Genomic DNA, 17,702 nt, shown 5'->3' with positions numbered 1-17,702 from the left:
AAAATAAGCTTTCCAACAGGTTTTTATCGTAGTTTTTGGAAGAATGTCCGGTTGTGAGACGTTGGAAATATAGGTCCACAGTTTTACAACGAATGGTAAAACACGCACTGCTCCCTCTTACCTAAACTCATTACTTCAGACTTACGTGCCATCCAGAAACTTGCGCTCTGCTAGCGAATGTCGTCTTGTGGTACCATCTCAAAGAGGCACAAAATCTCTTTCTCGGACCTTTACCATGACTGTTCCCTGTTGGTGGAATGATCTGCCCAACTCAACCAGAGCTTCTGAGTCAGTAGCCACTTTCAAGAAACTGCTAAAGAAGTATCTTTTTTCGCAAGCTGATCTCACAGAAATACGTGAAATGAACACGACCCCTTAACCCCTTTTTACGTGGTGGTGGCACGTAATGCATTAAAATTACGTGTCGGCACCAAGAAAACAACACCCATACAAAGTCAAAGAGGCTCATTTGTCGTGGTGGACACACGGATTCCCTGGTTCAACAACGTCACAGTGGGCGACGGTAAATGTTGTTTTTTCGGCAGCACTTGATTCAGTAGTACTAACACTTTCTCTTCACTTTCTCTTCTCTTCTCTTATATTCTATTAAAAAAATGCACTAAAGTTAAACTGAGAGGGGTTATAGCACTTGCGTATTGTTGTCCTACTGTTAGTTTAACTGCTTCTATTGTTCTCATTTGTAAGTCGCTTTGGATAAATTAAAGCGTCTGCTAAATGAATAAATGTAAATACAGATGAAAACAAGCATATTTCGTCATGTGCACATGTAGTGTAGTTCAGCATTGGGTGTGATGGACACCTGGAGGAGAGGAGACGGGCTTCTCTCACACACCGGCCCCGCCTCACGCTCGGGTCGGCCCTGCCCGCAGGCACATGTGCTCGTTCAGAACCGGTCTGTCCAAGGAGTGTGTTTGTCAAATGCTAATGTTTCCTGAGTCACTTGAACATACAGTCTGTCAATTAGCTGATGTCTCTAGAGCCGTTTGTCATCAGCTGGCAATGAGAAAAGCCACACCCTCCAATGCACCCGTAAACTCGTCACTTATGATTCACTGGAATCAGACTGCGCTGTCTTTTCTCCAGGGGTGTATGAGAAGGGCGGACCTATGGTTTCCATCGAATTATTCTGATTACAGGACTTAATCGCACCCTTTGATTCATGCACACACTGCAAAAATCACCAAATTAAGCCTATTACACAATAGTAAATGTCTCAGAAAAGAAAGCATGTGCAAGATTGTATAGTTAGAATGTTTTACAAGCCAGTCACGTTTGTTCATTCACACAGTTAATCTGTCTTTACACAGACTGTATATTTTAGGGAGAGCTGAATCAAAGGCCCGTTAACTATAACCATAAAGATAGGCTATAGTAATTATCGTTCTATATATAAAAGAATAACAGTTCACACCACAACTATAACGATAACGGCACAGAGAAATCGTTGAATCACTTTCAGAACGATTTTTTCCATCTGATGAATGATAAAAACATTGACAGCCAATCAGAATCAATCGTGCTTTAAAGAGTTTGAGCATTTAAAGGGTAAGTTCGGCGTTTTACAAGTAAAGCCCTGTTTTAAGATCATTTCTGATTAAATCGAACGGTTAAGATTAAAATTTGGACACATGCTGCTGTCCCGAGAATTTAAGGTTTTTGTGTTAGCACAGCAAAATTTACGTTTCATGAATGACACACCGACACAAACACACATACACACACACACAGACACACACACACACCCACACACACACACACACACACACACACATCGTTTACTCCAATCACTGCTCTGCATTCTTCATGAGATCGCTTTGCACCGGATAATTCAAATGTCACGAAAGGCTGATTCAGGTCTGGGCTACGTTTCCCAAAATCATCGTGAGCTAAGTTGATTGTAGAGACCATTGGTGGCAATGGTACGATCTACTTAGGCATTCATGCTTTTGGAAAACGCATCGTCTGTTCAACACAGCGCTGTTGTCTTTCAGAGATATGGTCTTCGTAAGAGTGCGTTGTTTGCATTCCCTACCATACCTACCAACAAAAGGGAAATATTTATGTAAATCGTATTTCACATGTACACACACGAGGACGAAAGTGTTTTCTGCGCTGAACAACGTGATGAGTTTAATAACACTTGCAGTATAAATATAAGTATTGAAATTCTAGGTCATGGGCCTACTGTCAAATAAAATAATATAGAAAATTAAAATTATTTGTTGTTATATCAAACCTTTGGTTAAGATTAAGGTTACTTAATCTTTAATTTCATTAAATTTGTTCTGTGTCTGGGTAAATTAGTTGAGGCAGCAGACAAGAACTACTCAGTATTCTTCACTTTATTTCAACAGCCATTAGGCTGCTATTTTAATTCTACATTTTTTTGATAATGTACCATAAGTTTGTATTGCAATTAAACTTATATGTCTTTTATACTATGACAAGGAAAAAACTGCTCTAAACGCCTCCCACCCCACTCCACATTCATGCTTTAAATTATTATGGTGGGTCTTGAGATAGATTATTCTTGTCTAGGTGGGTCCTGGAATGGAAAAGTTTGGGAACCCCTGTTATAGAGTATTAGTAGATTCTGCTTAATATCTGCTAACACTTTATTTTGACGCTCAACAACAGATATTCTACTGACTATAAGTAACAGTCAACAGAATGTGTTAAAGGGACCATCTAAATAATGTGAAACCACCAGTTCTTCTAAATTAGCGTTTTTTTTTTCTTAAAAGAAGAAGGTGTGGAAGGTTCTATGGATGTTAAAGGTTCTATATGGAACCATCAATGCCAATAAAGAACCTTTATTTTTAAAAGTTATTAAGTTACAAAGGGGCAAATATCAGTACAGAATTTGAATAATATATGACGGATTATAATATAGAGGTTGACTGAATATTGATTATTTAATTGCAGAGACTGAATCGTTTGAAAATGAAAGAACATATTGTCTTTCTATATGTTAATTATTCCTGATAGTAACTGGAAAGTAATATCACATAGTTTTTTTTAAAGGTTAATACTAAACATCTTTATTTTAGAATATAACTACAGACATAAACTGATGACTAATGTAATAGAATGCCATCCTGAACGAGAGATTAATTTACGGTTATTCAGAGATGAACAACCCTAACCCATTTAATGACCTTTCCTTCAATTAAGTTTTCTGATCTCGTAATTTCCTTTGGTGTTCTGATGTGTTTATGCTTTAACATGTATTACATAGCTATACAAACCTATAGTATTAAAATGCTAATTATTAATAATGTTCAAAATAACTATTATTACATTTACATTTTTACTGTGACAGCAAAGCTATATCTTGTGAGACAAAAGCAAAGTGGACAGACCTCATGAGAAACACACAACTATCAATGCAGCCCGGTGCGTGAAACACCAGCGTGCAACAAAGGTGTGATCAGATTTGCTAATGAAAAAATGTGCAACCCATTTTTTAATTCTATAGCATTTCGCCAGCATACAACGCTATAACGAGCGTCTATCATCTAAAACTGACACTGACGTGCACACACATACATTAAGGCTTTTTGACCGCCATTTCAAGATTTTATCACATATTATTGTAATAACACATGTACTACAGTATGTAGTTTCTAGGCTGCTGCTATAGAAACTATAGGTTGTATAGAACCATAGAAAACGATATACATTGGCAATACTGAGGAACCATTATATTAACACCTGTGATTGACAGCTTTAACAACTGCCACAATTACAAGAACTACATATTTAAAAGTGCGAGTACAATGTAGAATCAAGAGCTTTAAAGTCTGGACCTTCATGATTAATGGACCAAGCTTGTTTTCTCATTATGTGTAAAATGTGTTCTGTTCTAATGATGACTGAAACCTGGCTTTTTGATAGCTTCCAAAAAGATTGCATAAATCATGATGAAATGAAAATCATATTCAATAGAAGAACATGTCAAGTGACATTAAACTTAATTAGATCTGAGTTTGAGCTGTTGGGAAGTTTGTGAGAGAGAGAAAAAAACATGGAAAATCATCCCAGAACGCATGGGAAGAAATTAATCTTAATATCTTAAGAACCTGCATGCAAGAGTAATTAAGGTCTTTACAGCGTTGCTTTCTTAAAAAAAGGAAAGAAAGAACAATAAAACAGACCCCAGTATTCTCTACATTAAAAATACTGCATTTTAAAGAGGTTTACTGTAAAATAAAAGCAAATTAGGTCATTTAAACACATTACAGTAAAAAACAACAACAAAAAAACAATTCATTTTTACATTGTGGCAACAAATAGGCCAATATGGTAAAATGCAGGGATGTCACATGTCAATAGATGTTATTTAGGATTGATTTTAGCTCTAATTATTTGTTAATGTTATAAATAGTTAAAAGACATTGTAAAGGTGAATTACTGAGTGAATTCAGAATAATCTTAGCTAATATAGGCCTATACAGCACAGCTGAGCTCATTCACTATGGAGATGCTATTTAATAACTGCACAACTTTTAAGGTATTATAAAACTTTACTGTCAATTAAAAAGTGAAATCCTACAATGTTAAAAAAGAGAACATGACAGATGTAGTGCGTGTGTGTGTGCGTGTGTTTTTGCGTGTGTGTGTCATTTCAGTGCGTTGAGGCCAACCCCTGAGAGGATCCATTGAAACAGGTCAAGCCTCTCCAGATCAGGTTTCACTAGGGTGGAGCTCAGGGAAAGTTTCAGATAAAGAGTGGCACGAAAACCTTCAGAGAGCTTCTTCACATTCGGTTAGGAGACACAAAACAGCACTGCTATCTAAAATGTTTCGTTGCGGAATCGAGTATCCAAGATGCAGGTGGATCCTGCCAATCCTTCTTGCGTTTGCGATCATTTTCGACATTATCGCCATCGCGGCGACGTCTGGATGGATCGAGGACGAGGACGCAAAAACACACTACGCCAGCATGTGGACCCAGTGTCGAGGCCGCAATGACCAGTGGGACTGTAAATCTCTCATGGAGTTCTGTAAGTATTGAGTTAAAGTCCCTCTAATCGATGTTTAAACAAGTTTTAGACATTTACGTGCAGTTCAAATAAAAGCGTTCACCATAAAATGAAACCGGTGCAAAAGCTTTTCTCTCAAAGTTATGAACGAATGTTCTCCCAGTTACGGTAACTTAATAGAATTTGTGTTTAAAGTTATCTGGCCTTTAATAATGTTCTCAAAACGTTAGCACTAAAACATTTTATGTCGTTCGTGGAACGTTTTTTTTTTAGTTGGACGTTCGTCTGTCATTTTTTTTTAAATTTCACTAGTTTTAGAACGTTCAGAGAACAATCGAATGTAACGTTCCATAATGTTTGCGGAGTGATAAAATGGAATGTTCCCTTAAAGGGACAGTTCACCCAAAAATGTAAATTCTGTCATCGCTTACTCACGCTCTAGTTGTTCTGTGTGAATTTCTGTGTGAAGATATTTTGAAAGAATGTCGCTAACCAGACAGTTGATGGGTTGATATTATTGTTTTCCTCCATACTGTTGGAAGTTAATGGGGCCCATCAAATGTTTTGTTTCCCTTACTTTAAAAAATATCTTTAGTGTTCAGCTGAAGAAAGAAATTCATACAGGTTTGGGGCAACTAAAGCGTGTGTAAATGATGACAGAGTTTTAGTTTTTGGCCGAACTATCATTGTAATGTTTGCATAACCAAGAAAAAAGTTTTTAAAACATTTCACTGGATGTTTTGAATGTTCATTGAACATTCAGAAATGAAACGTTTTCATAGCTTAATGTGAATCTTTCGCACAGCGTTGTTAGAACATTTATATTTGTTAGCTGGGCTGGAACGTTCTTATAAGTTAAGTTGATCACAAATAAAAGCCTATAAAATATTAACATTTATAATTTTTTTATTCTCTGGGCAAATGGAAATAATTAATGTAACCTTCAGAAAGTTTGCAAATGGAGCCACATTTAACCAGTTGAACCAGTTAAATAAATCAGAAGAGAAAGTTGACAGCTTAAACCTCCAGGCAAAACCTGCCACTTTTTTGTTATTTTCATTATTTTACCAATATAGCATGTCTAAACTAAGGCCTGACAATAAACTGACTCTCCATTACTGTTTATGGAGCATTTTGATGTAGGTATATCATGCCACAACCCTTTTCATGAACAACAATGCGTCTAAATTATTCATAGATGGAGAATATTATATGTTGTGATGCACTAATCCACTTCGTAGGTTAGCACTTCATATTTATTTAAGCTCAAGTCATGCAAGTGTCATGAAAGAGAGTGATGAGTTGACTAGATATGGAGTCAGACCACAATACACAAGTCGCATCAATCATAATTTTTCTCAAACTCGACCACACCCGTCCTCCTGGGGTGTGACTGTATTCTCAGAATTCGTGGAGCAAAAACACATTCCTCTATTGAGCGTGAAGCGCTGTCTCTACAAGTCCTGAAACTGATTCAGAGTGAAACTAGTTAAGCATTGCTGTATGTCTGTTAATGTGTAACCATCCACTTTAAACCTAGCACTGAACATCGCCTCGTGTGTTTTCTTTAAACTTCCTCATGTTGATTAATTGAAAGAAAGTGATGAGGTACACAGGAGTTTCTCCTTTTGTTTAGTTGTTTAGATTAACAATGTCTCATTTAACACATGATGCCTTTGTATAATTTGTTTTTAAAAATGTTAAAACCAGCTCCTAGCCTGCTAATAGGTTTTGTGCTGTTTCATTTGTACAGTTTTCCAATAGTGTGAACGTAATGAAACCAATAAGCAGCTTGTCATAAAGTTCACACATGTTCTAATTTGTTACACTGTTTATTTAAATTTATGTGAAGTTATAATATTTTATTCTTCTATTATTATTAATATTATTATGTTTTCCAAGCTTTGGCAATTTTGTATTATTTGCAGTCATGCCAATATAGCAATTTTGAATTTGAATAAAGTGTTGTTGTGGTTGTCCCTCCAGCATGGGCTCAGGCGGTCGCTGCGCTGATGATCATAGGCCTCATCATCCTCATCATCGCCTTCTTCATCTCAGTCGTGGCTCTCTGCTGTAGCCTCAGAATCGACCTGCTGCTTGTCATTGGAGGCCTGATTATTTTGGCTGGTAAGAGACTTTCTTTGCTATTTAGTCTGTTGGAAATCAAGGAATAAGGGCTGAAGACACCTTCATATCGGCCAAAACTCGACATAATATGAGTTGTTTTTTCCACGTCTCCAGTCCATGTGGGTTTTGAGTCTCTTTCCCAGGAAATTCAACAGGAGGATCATTTCCTTCACTTTGTCTGTGATGAATTGAATGGTTTGTAGATATTAAAGATCAAAGATAATACGTGGATGTAGGGCTGGGCGGTATAAAACTGAACGCAACAGTGTTTGAGATACTACTACAGTTTTTATTAATAGTTAGATGTTTCATTTAAAATTGTTGTTTGCATTTCTGTTTCTGCCATTTTTAATTTTTTTAAATACACCCATGTAGTTTTTAATTCATTTTTATTTTCCGTCTTATTTTTAGTTATTTTTAGTTCAAGATAAACTAAATGAAAATGAGAAAAGTTGCCTTAATTTTACATTTTTGTTTTCGCATTTTATTTTATACTATTATAACCTGGACCAGAGAAATGTCTGTAACACTTTATTTCGATAGTCCACTTTAGACAGTCTCCTAACTTCAAGTAACTTTGCAACTACATGTCAACTAGCAGTCATTAGAGTATTAGTAGACTCTCTGCTTAATATCTGCTAACTCTTTATTTTGATGCTCAATAACAGACATCTACTAGATCTACTGACTATAACTAACTTTGCAACTACATGCTAACCCAAACAGTCTACTGATACTCTAATGAGAGTTAGTTGACATGTAGTTGCAAAGTTACTTACCGAAAGCATTACAGGTTCTGCTATACTGAGTTTACTTTAGGTCAGAATTTAAAACAATACAGAGCAGAAATCATCCCAAATAAGTTGAGACAAGTAAGAACTCGTCATTAAGGGGAGGAGAGTTTAAAGACACACCATTGCTTTGTAAAGGATTGGTGTTTTCGGTCTTTCCGCCCTCTACTACGTGACTTTTGTTTTGCGGTTGCCATGGGATCGAGTGTCAGTGTGTTGCCATCACAAACCAGGCTCTCGCTCTCGCCCATACTATACACTTGTTCACTTGTTCAGATGAACAAGTAAACTATAATAGTTAACTAAAACCTAAACCATAAAAAACCCTCTAACTTGATGTCAACTGAGAACTTAATATTTAATAACTTATTTTATTTTAACTTGATGTCAACTGAAAACTTAATATTTAATAACTTATTTTATTTTAAATTGATGTCAACTGAGAACTTAATATTTAATAACTTATTTTATTTTAACTTGATGTCAACTGAGAACTTAATATTTAATAACTTATTTTATTTTGACTTGATGTCAACTGAGAACTTAATATTTAATAACTTATTTTATTTCAACTAAGCCAAGGCAACATTTCTCATTTTCAAGTAATTTATGTTGATGTACTAAAAAAACTAAAAATAAAACCCAGAAACTAATACAAATTACAAAAACAGACAACAAAATGATCAAAACTTTAAATTACCGTTAAAACGGAAATATAAAAATAATAGCTGTTGTGAAAATATTGATTAAAAACATATATTAGTATCTCAATGATACTAAACGTTTACAATGAAACGTGTGTGAACTGGCTGTTTGAGCAATAGTTCATTTCTGAGTTTTAGATTAGATTACAGGTTTGTGGCTTGAAGCGTCAGACACAGCCCTGTGTGAAAGTTTCCACACACCCAAACAGGGCTTGGCTTCACTCGCATGTCTCTGCAACACTCAGTTACGCCCGTCCTTCCCATTGATGATGGGTTCATTGAGTTGTGCTTTAAGCTACTGATTAAACATGTTTATGGGCAGGAACAGATTGCATATATATCAAGAACCTGTTGGAGCATTTAGCCATTTTTTTCAGTTGTACAGACAACAATATTGTCGAAACGATCCTCGTTCACACGGATCCGCGAAACGACTAAAAGCGCTGTACTCTGCTGTCAGGCCAGTAGATGGCGATGTCACTTTTTAAAAGGAACGCTACGCTCCTATAGACTGAACACGTCACATGCATGCGCATGATGTCTTAGTTTTCACAAATTCCCATTTTTGTAGTTTACACATAGAGGATAATGATATTGTTTTCAAAAACGTGCACTTTGTAACCATTTTTAGGCCCCCAAAACAGCATTGCCTTTTAAATGAACGGCCAAAACGCACAACGTTTTCTGCTTTTAGCTGAAAACAGTGTCGTGTAAACGGCCCCTGGATCATGACTGGCGATCAGCTCATCTTTCCTGCATTCCTCAAACTGTTCTATGCTTGAATTATGAATATTAAATGCCTGTAAATCAGACAAGCTTATTTCTGTTCTTACCAGTCGATAAATGATACACACCCGATCAATCTAACCAACGGGTCAATCCGTTCAATCAATATACACACCTTGATTTTAAATTTGGGGTTGTAACAGTTCCCTCAAGGTCACACACAGGTGTCGTAGCAGAGGAACCACAGGTGTAGTTCATCAAATGAACAGTAGTCTTCTGTTAATGTTTAGTCTCATATATCCAGATCTTCAGACTAATGGCAGAAGGTCTGGACTCCATCGCAGCTTTCATTGGCCAAGAAGACGTTTGACTAACATGTAAAGCAACCAGTCGCAGTTTGTTTTGTTTCCGCGTCATGTTCAGGTGTGAAAATATAAAGTTGGTGTCCCCACAATAACAGACCGGCGTGCTTGAATAATAAATGATTCTTTCAAGAACGTTGTGCAAGTTTACTGCAAAAATGGTGCCACGAACTTCACATACTTTTGAACACCCAGCGTTTGGTTGATCCTGATAAGCGCTCATTGTCACGGTTGTAAACACCAAGGTTTTATCATTTGAAGCCTAAAAGTGTGCTTGTACTGTCCGTCTTTCAAATAAATGCCACCTGCTTTAGTATTTAGTCAAATAATTAGGGATGCACGATATATCGGCCACCATATCGGTATCGGCCGATATATGTTCATTTTTAATGTTATCGTTATCGGCCCGATAAGAAAATATTAAAGCTGATAAATGATGGATTATGTCCTTCAGATGTGCACTGTTCACCATGATGGTTTTGAATTTCTTGAAATATGATTGGAATCACTTAAAAAAAAATGAAAATACAGTAAAGTGCAAGATGTGCAGTACAAGTCTGTCATATAGCCTGCATATATATATCATTATAATTGTTTGTTTGGAACATGGCTTTTAATAGTGCGACTTTTGTTTTTGTAATAAGGCTATCAAAAATTATATAAAAATTTGAAATTAGATGTATATTGACCAATATATCCGATATCGGCTTTCAAATATAAAGAATTATCTGTACAGGACAAAATTTTCATGTTGGTGCATCCCAAAAAATAATGACATTTAAACATTTTTAAATGGTATGACTTAAGTGTCCACATACTTTTTAGGTCGCTTTAACTGAACTTAGATTTTTTTTGTCTAAAAATTGTGCAGTGCATTTGAGTGACAATGCTTTCTCTCCTTACAGTAATCGTGCAGATAATCGCTCTGATCATCTACCCCATCATGTTCAACGAGCTGATCTATGAAGGTTATTATAACTACACGTGGGCGTACGGTTTTGGCTGGGGCGCTACAATCGTGATGCTCGGGTGCGGGATCATCTTCTGCTGCCTTCCTCGCTACGAAGACGAGCTTGCCGGGATGACGAAGCCAAATTACATCTACAACTCTGCCTGAAAGCCCCAAACCTCTCATAAAGGACAATGTTAAGTCACCCAAGACTAAAGCTCAATGCTCACAGATCTCCGAAAGCATTGTCATTTCCCCAAAGCAACCCTAGGACAGTTCTGACTTTGATAAGGGCTGTGATGTGCAGCCAAACTGTGGTCGTTTCTCCAAACTAACCTTCCAGGTTAATGCAATTACCTTTTATTTTCATTTTCATATTCATATTCATTCACTAACCGATTGGGTTTTGATGCTTTGTTTTTAATGTCATTCAGCACAGATTGGTCATGAAACTACACCTTTTCTCTATACATTTTAGAAAGTTACATTGTCCATCACATTGTCATTCATTGTAATTATAGACGTAATAAAATTAATACAGCTGAGAAGGTAATTGAAAGTAGGTTGATTTCTATTGAATTTTACACTGTAAAATGAAAACTGTAATGGATTTGTATATTTCTTGAACATCTCTACATATCAACATTAAGTAAGCATTTTTACGATGCACCTGTACTTGTTTATTAATGTGTCATTCCATGTCGGCCTTCCCTAAAGTGCTCTTACTGTCAGCTAAGAATGTGTGTTTTGTGTTTGGCTGGTCAAAGTGTATTTGGAGAGTTTCAGATATTTTTACAGCACAATAGGTAAGCAAGTGGATAAACAGAAACCTGATGCTTTGCTTTGCTTTGAATTTGTGTAGATCTTGCTGCGTTTATGCCTTGTTCAATTCAATTAACTCAGCTTGGTGTGTATGCAGAAAAGAAAATCAATAGATAAAAAAATATACTTTGCTGGTAAACTATGCAACATTGTAGTTTTTTAAGTGTTTTATTAGATTCAGATTTTTCACTTTGTCATTTGTGGTTGTTTGTGATATGAATTGTAAACTAATCTTCAATAAAAGGGATTATTATTATTAAGACAATCAAATGTTTTTAAAGAAATGAAAGTTAGTTCTGCCTGTTTATGCAGCCAGTGTTGGGTATCTTTGAATTTTAACTAATCTGAATATTCGACACAAATAAGGAGGAGGGGGGGGGGGGGGGGGGGTGTATGTATGTATATATCATTCACAAGTCTTTTTGCAAAACATTTCATTGTAGCTGAATACCTTGAACAAAAATAATCAGGCTAAAGAACACTTACACAAGGATTTAAAATACCATAGCAAACACAACTATACATTTCAAGCATTATTAAAGACAAGTAAACATTCAGTAATCAAAAAGAACAAACAAATTAGCAATTGTACAAATAGATACAACTGAACAAAGATACGATTTAAATAAACAGTGTTTTAAGATTTTCAGTAGATTTCAGAAACTAAACAAATGTAAAATAACACTGCACTTTATAAATAAAATTACATTACAAATATAGTTAGCCTAATCGGCAGCCTAATATTCCTGCTGCCATCTCTATAACTTTAATCAAACAACTAAAGACAACAAGACAAATCACAAGCTGTTCTTGTCTATCTAAGTGTATATATATATATATATTTAGGTATAGGAGTGTCATGTTTTGAGGATCATTTGGGATAGGGTTATCAATCCTGCCACTGGGATACTATAAGCAGACAAATCTGGTTATTGTTTCACCTTTAGTGTAAATGAATCCCTGTTGCTTGCAGCAATAACCTTCATTTCTGATTAGTTGGAAATGTTCTTTACAGTACGCCAAAAGTACAGTGTAAATACAACTTAAAAGTGACAAAGGAGTGTGTTTTCTGCTGAAGATGAGTCAGAAAGAGACACACCCGGTCTGTTCACTTCTCTGTCACTGTCTAAACAGTGCACCATCTGGCACATGGAGTCCTGAAGTCAACTGTAGACCGGTTAACTGAGGACACAACAACAAAAGAAAGAGAACAAACTGACACCATGCGTGTCTCCTGTTCACATTCCTCAAGCTCACACACAGACTTCACATTCTGCCTGCCAAATTTCAGTTCAGCTTATTGTAGGAATAACACAAACTTCATGATTCGAATTATAAGCTTGCGATTTGACTTCGATGTCAATTCAATATATATTATTTTGGATATACATAAATACATTATTAGTTCTACTAATGATTATACCCAATTAAAAATAAAGATAATCACATTTTACAATTCAGAAGTGTGGGGGTGAATTAATCATTTTTTTTTTTTTTTAAAGAAGCTCTTTTTTAGTCTTACTTTTATTTTAAATAATTTTTTAAACATGTTGAAAAGTTGTTTGAGAACCGCTCTAGAAGACCCAAGTTTGAAAAGCCCTGCTAATGGACAACAATATATATATATATATTTATATATATATTGTATAGGGTAACATGGGGGAAAATGCCCCCCTTAAGCACAATGTGTATTTACTTTAAAATTGTTTTTAGATATCGGTTTATTATATGCAGAATGATGATCGATCAGCCAATGTGTTATTATAGGAAATAAATTGAAATATTTGTACATTTATTTGGGCCATCTTACCTATACTGAATATAAATGAATGTGCTTTGAGCTAGTGAACTATTTTTACAAATATATAATAAAATGCTTTAATGAAATGCATGCCCTTCATTATATTGTAGCCTATATTTGTTTTTATTACATTGATCTACTGGTATGGTGCTACTAAAATAATTATAGCAGGTGTTGATAACGATATATTTATGGAGAGAGTGTCGGTGAGGGTGTTATAATAAAAAAAAACCTTACTTTATTAGAGAGAATAACCACTCGTCAACCAGATTAATGGTGTCACTGATATTTTAGGGAATTTCACGGATTTTTTTGGGGGGGGGGGGGGACCATATAGATATAATAACCAGATATTATCTTTGAACATGAAGCACTTTTTGAAAAAAATGATGTCCAAATATGTGGACACTGGGTCTGTATTCACAGAAAAAAATCAAGACACCATTGTGTAACAAAGTGCATCTTTTATTTTGTGCCTGAGAACTGTGCCTGAACATTTTTCGTTGTTATTTTTGCATGTATAACTTCTGAACATTGATATGGAAAAACAAAATAAATATAATAATAAAATATAATATCCATAATAATATATAATATCCAAATAAAAAACATATCCCAAAAAAATTTAAATTTTGCTTTCTTTTTTGTAACACTCCAAAACTTCTGCTTCTCCAAACTAGGAATGTTCTTTTTATATGTGGGAACAGTGGATCACACTTAACCGGTGGGAAAGACTGTGTAACTGTTGCCCCTGAACCCACCATGGGCTTTATTCGTGCCCAGGAGAGGTGCGCCATGACTGGGATGCTCTTTTCAGAAAAATCAGCCCGTCTTTTCCTGGAGGTTTTCTGATTTTCAGAGCTCCACCACGGTGGAGACCAGCCAGATTGTACTCTCTCAGGCTTGCGTCAATGCCTTGAAGGCCCTCGAACTTTGAGACCACCGCAACTTTTTGGACTTTGTAATTTTTAAAAGCTTGACTCCGGAGTCAAACCCGCCATGAGCATTTGCGCTTGATTCGTTCCCAGGAAGGCTGCTCCACCTCCTCTACAAAATCCCGAAGGTCCGTTTTAGGACCGTCTTTGCTACAGACGGAGCTCCAGGGGTGGCTGGCGAATCTGACTCTGGCCCAGTACGGGCCACCCTCCCTGGCTGGCCAGGGAGGTCTGAGTAGCATGGAGCTCTGAGCTCTGAATGGAGTGAGCAAGTGTGTGTGTGCGATCGCGAGCGAGTGAGCAAGAGAGAGAGAATGTGTGTGTGTGTGTGTGTGTGTGTGTGTGTGTGTGTGTGTGTGTGTGTGTGTGTGCCGCGCTCAATGTTTTCATGTTTTTCAGAGATCCACCACGGTGGAGATTGAACTCACTCCCCAGCCAGAGTGCACTCTCGCCTGGGTCTCAGCCATTGAGGCCCTGGAGGTTTGAACCTGTGTAACAGAGCACGTGTGTGTGTGTGTGTGTGTGTGTGTGTGTGTGTGTGCGCGAGTGAGTGAGCAAGTGCGTGTGTGTGTGTAAGCGATCGCGAGTGAGTGAGCAAGTGCGTGTGTGTGTGTAAGTGATCGCGAGCGAGCGAGAGAGTGTGTGTGTGTGTGTGCGCGCGCGCGAACGTGACTGAAGCCCCGTTGGGTGTGCGTGTGTGTGCGCTCGAGTGAGTGAGCCAGTGTGCGTCACGAAGCTCAATACAACTACAAATTTTCATTTTTTGCTAACATCTTATACAGTTTCAACGAAGTTAAGTCCCATTGTCCACATATGTGGACATCAACTTTAGCAGCATAGTAAATCTTTATTGTTACAAAAGTTTGTCAAAAGTGCATGCCATTTTAATGATACAACACTATTATGCATAACTTAACAAGAATCAACGATGAAATGTTATTAGATTTTTTACCTTGTGAACGTTTTGGTCTGGTGTGGCTGCGTGACATGTGACCTGTGTTCACCGCCATCTTTAAATTATTTATGTTAAAAAAAATTATCTTCTGACGCCACAGGATGGCAGTGTAAGTGTCCTCGTTTGTGAAAAACATGTTCCAGTTACACAGAATTAAGTATTATGCTGCACACAACCAAAAATGTGATGTCAACGTATGTGGACACCAGGTCTGAGGAGGTTAAAGTAAATAAAAAAAACATTCGTGTTTAAAGTCAGATTCATTGTTAGGCTGTTTTTGTTTGAATGAAAATGATTCTTTATAAAAACAGTCACTCGACGTCTCCTGCTGGAGTAATGATGACACCTGAAAGATTAGCCTACATGACTTCAAAATCCCCACACGTGAAGAAAAGGTAAAAAAGAAAGATAAAAGGAGGGGAAATGCACTACGAAATGTCAACAACTCCAATGTCGTCATTACTTGGTTCCAACACATTCAGTCTCTCTCCGTGTAATGCTACGACCTCCGGGGATCATGCCTTAAAGATGTATTAACATTCATGCATGAGACTTATTCCTATTTCTAAGAATAAAAGACAAAATTATGGAAGTTTTACATTCTTTAGAGTTAGACACGACTTAAGACTTAAAAAGTTTACTGAGCTGTATTATGCACACATCTATCATAATACCACTAGATGGCAGCATATCATATACAAACATCTGCATAGATCTTTCTTTGTGTCTGGATTATTGTCCATGAATGATGTCACCTCACCTCTTTATACCTGTTGACTAGCAAACATCACTCCTCTTTTATTTTCCCTTTACTTACGCAAACTGCTGTGTTTTTAAAGTACAGGATATGAATGTCAATGGAAAATGAATTAAACGACTTTTGCCAACACAGAGGAAATGAGTGTGAGATCGGCCGGTCACACTCTTGGAGTGTATCTTAGCTCTTCTTCACACTGCGATAAAGGAAGAACAAACTCGTTATGCCACATCCTGTCTCTCCACAGCGACATCGAGAAGCTGAATTTTAAAAAGATTTTAGATAGGCTAAATTAATTAAGTGAGCTTGAGATATGTCATTCATAAATGATCATTTAATTTTAACCCAATTTCTGTATGTGTTAAAAATATCTTGCTTTAAAACTCTTGTAATATGTTGCTCTGACCTAATCATACCCCTAATGAGTGATGAATGACGTTTATGATCTTCTGAGCTATACTGAAGGGTCTGGAGATCTCCTATTCCAAACAGAGCATGATCATTTTACAACCATTCCAGTAAAATAGGTTTGTATTTTGAGTTACAGCAGGTTAAAAGGTTCTAGTGAGCCACATTCCACAATATGTATCAATTCCATGCAATGAAACAATGTTTTGAATGTTTAGAATTTTGTCATCCAGGTAATTCCATCCACACCCCTGTTATGAAATCAAAGCATTTTTACCATTTATGCCTTTTGAACATTGTCTAGCCTTTTAGCGTGTTGGGTGGTGGGTTTTTGAATCATGAGTCAAAACAGTAACTTACTGAAAAGTTACAAAAGAAAAAGAAAACACCTGAGAAGTGATTTCCCCTTGAATGTTTCCTATAGCTTCTTCGAGTCCACACCCCCACTTCAGCTCGATGCTTTAACTGACTCGACTCCGACTCAAGCCTGTAGTTTTGGGGGCAACCCCTGTGGGGCTGCTAAAATCACTACTCAACGATGATGAAATTTACGGGATCTATCCTATAGATTGCTGGTAGAGAATGAGTCAGCGCATGAACTGAGGGCACTAAAGGCCTCACGACATGACGTGATCATGCAAATCACACCTATTCCCAGTATCAGGCTCTTGGCCGCTAAACACGTGAGAAACTTTCGGTTTTGTTTGCGGAATTTGACATCACACTACTAGACCAAAGCTTTTTACTCAAAAGAGACCAATGACTTATATATACAGGTGCTGGTCATATAATTAGAATATCATCAAAAAGTTGATTTATTTCAGTAATTCCAATCAAAAAGTGAAACTTGGATATTATATTCATTCATTACACAAAGACTGATATATTTCAAATGTTTATTTCATTTAATTGTGATGATTAAAACTGACAACTAATGAAAATCCCAAATTCAGTATCTCTGAAAATTAGAATATTACTGAAGACCAATACAAAAAAAGGATTTTTAGAAATGTTGGCCAACTGAAAAGTATGAAAATGAAAAGTATGAGCATGTAAGGCACTCAATACTTAGTTGGGGCTCCTTTTGCCTGAATTACTGCAGCAATGCGGCGTGGCATGTCGATCCGTCTGTTGCACTGCTCAGGTATTATGAGAGCCCAGGTGCGGTTATCCCTATTGATTGTACACTTTTTTTCTACCACATCTTTTCCTTCCCTTCGCCTCTCTATTAATGTGCTTGGACACAGAGCTCTGTGAACAGCCAGCCTCTTTAGCAATTACCTTTTGTGTCTTGCCCTCCTTGTGCAAGATTTCAATGGTCGTCTTATGGATAGCTGTCAAGTCAGCAGTTTTCCCCAT

At 36.8% G+C, this 17,702-nt stretch overlaps 1 protein-coding gene across 1 annotated transcript; it reads left to right on the top strand.

The window, feature by feature from the left end:
* Positions 1-460: 460 nt before the first annotated feature.
* On the top strand, positions 461-11,752 carry perp (p53 apoptosis effector related to pmp22). The gene is made up of 4 exons (XM_077224138.1): positions 461-523; positions 4,653-5,027; positions 6,993-7,133; positions 10,622-11,752. Exons 2-4 carry the CDS (start codon positions 4,823-4,825, stop codon positions 10,831-10,833), a joined length of 558 nt encoding a protein of 185 aa, XP_077080253.1. The 5' UTR covers positions 461-523; positions 4,653-4,822; the 3' UTR covers positions 10,834-11,752.
* Positions 11,753-17,702: the final 5,950 nt, after the last annotated feature.

This window comes from Siphateles boraxobius, unplaced genomic scaffold (genome assembly GCF_051911475.1).
Source record: "Siphateles boraxobius isolate OS27281-9 unplaced genomic scaffold, OSU_SipBor_1 122, whole genome shotgun sequence".
NCBI lineage: Eukaryota > Metazoa > Chordata > Actinopteri > Cypriniformes > Leuciscidae > Siphateles > Siphateles boraxobius.
The sequence above is the reverse complement of the archived record's forward strand: the minus strand, read 5'-3'. Positions and strand labels throughout refer to the sequence as shown.

Bases quoted from the DNA above. Each gene is read 5' to 3' on its own strand.
- perp (XM_077224138.1), top strand. From the start codon at position 4,823: ATGTTTCGTTGCGGAATCGAGTATCCAAGATGCAGGTGGATCCTGCCA. The intron at 5,028-6,992 runs GTAAGTATTGAG...TTGTCCCTCCAG, and splicing joins TAAATCTCTCATGGAGTTCT to CATGGGCTCAGGCGGTCGCT. The intron at 7,134-10,621 runs GTAAGAGACTTT...CTCTCCTTACAG, and splicing joins AGGCCTGATTATTTTGGCTG to TAATCGTGCAGATAATCGCT.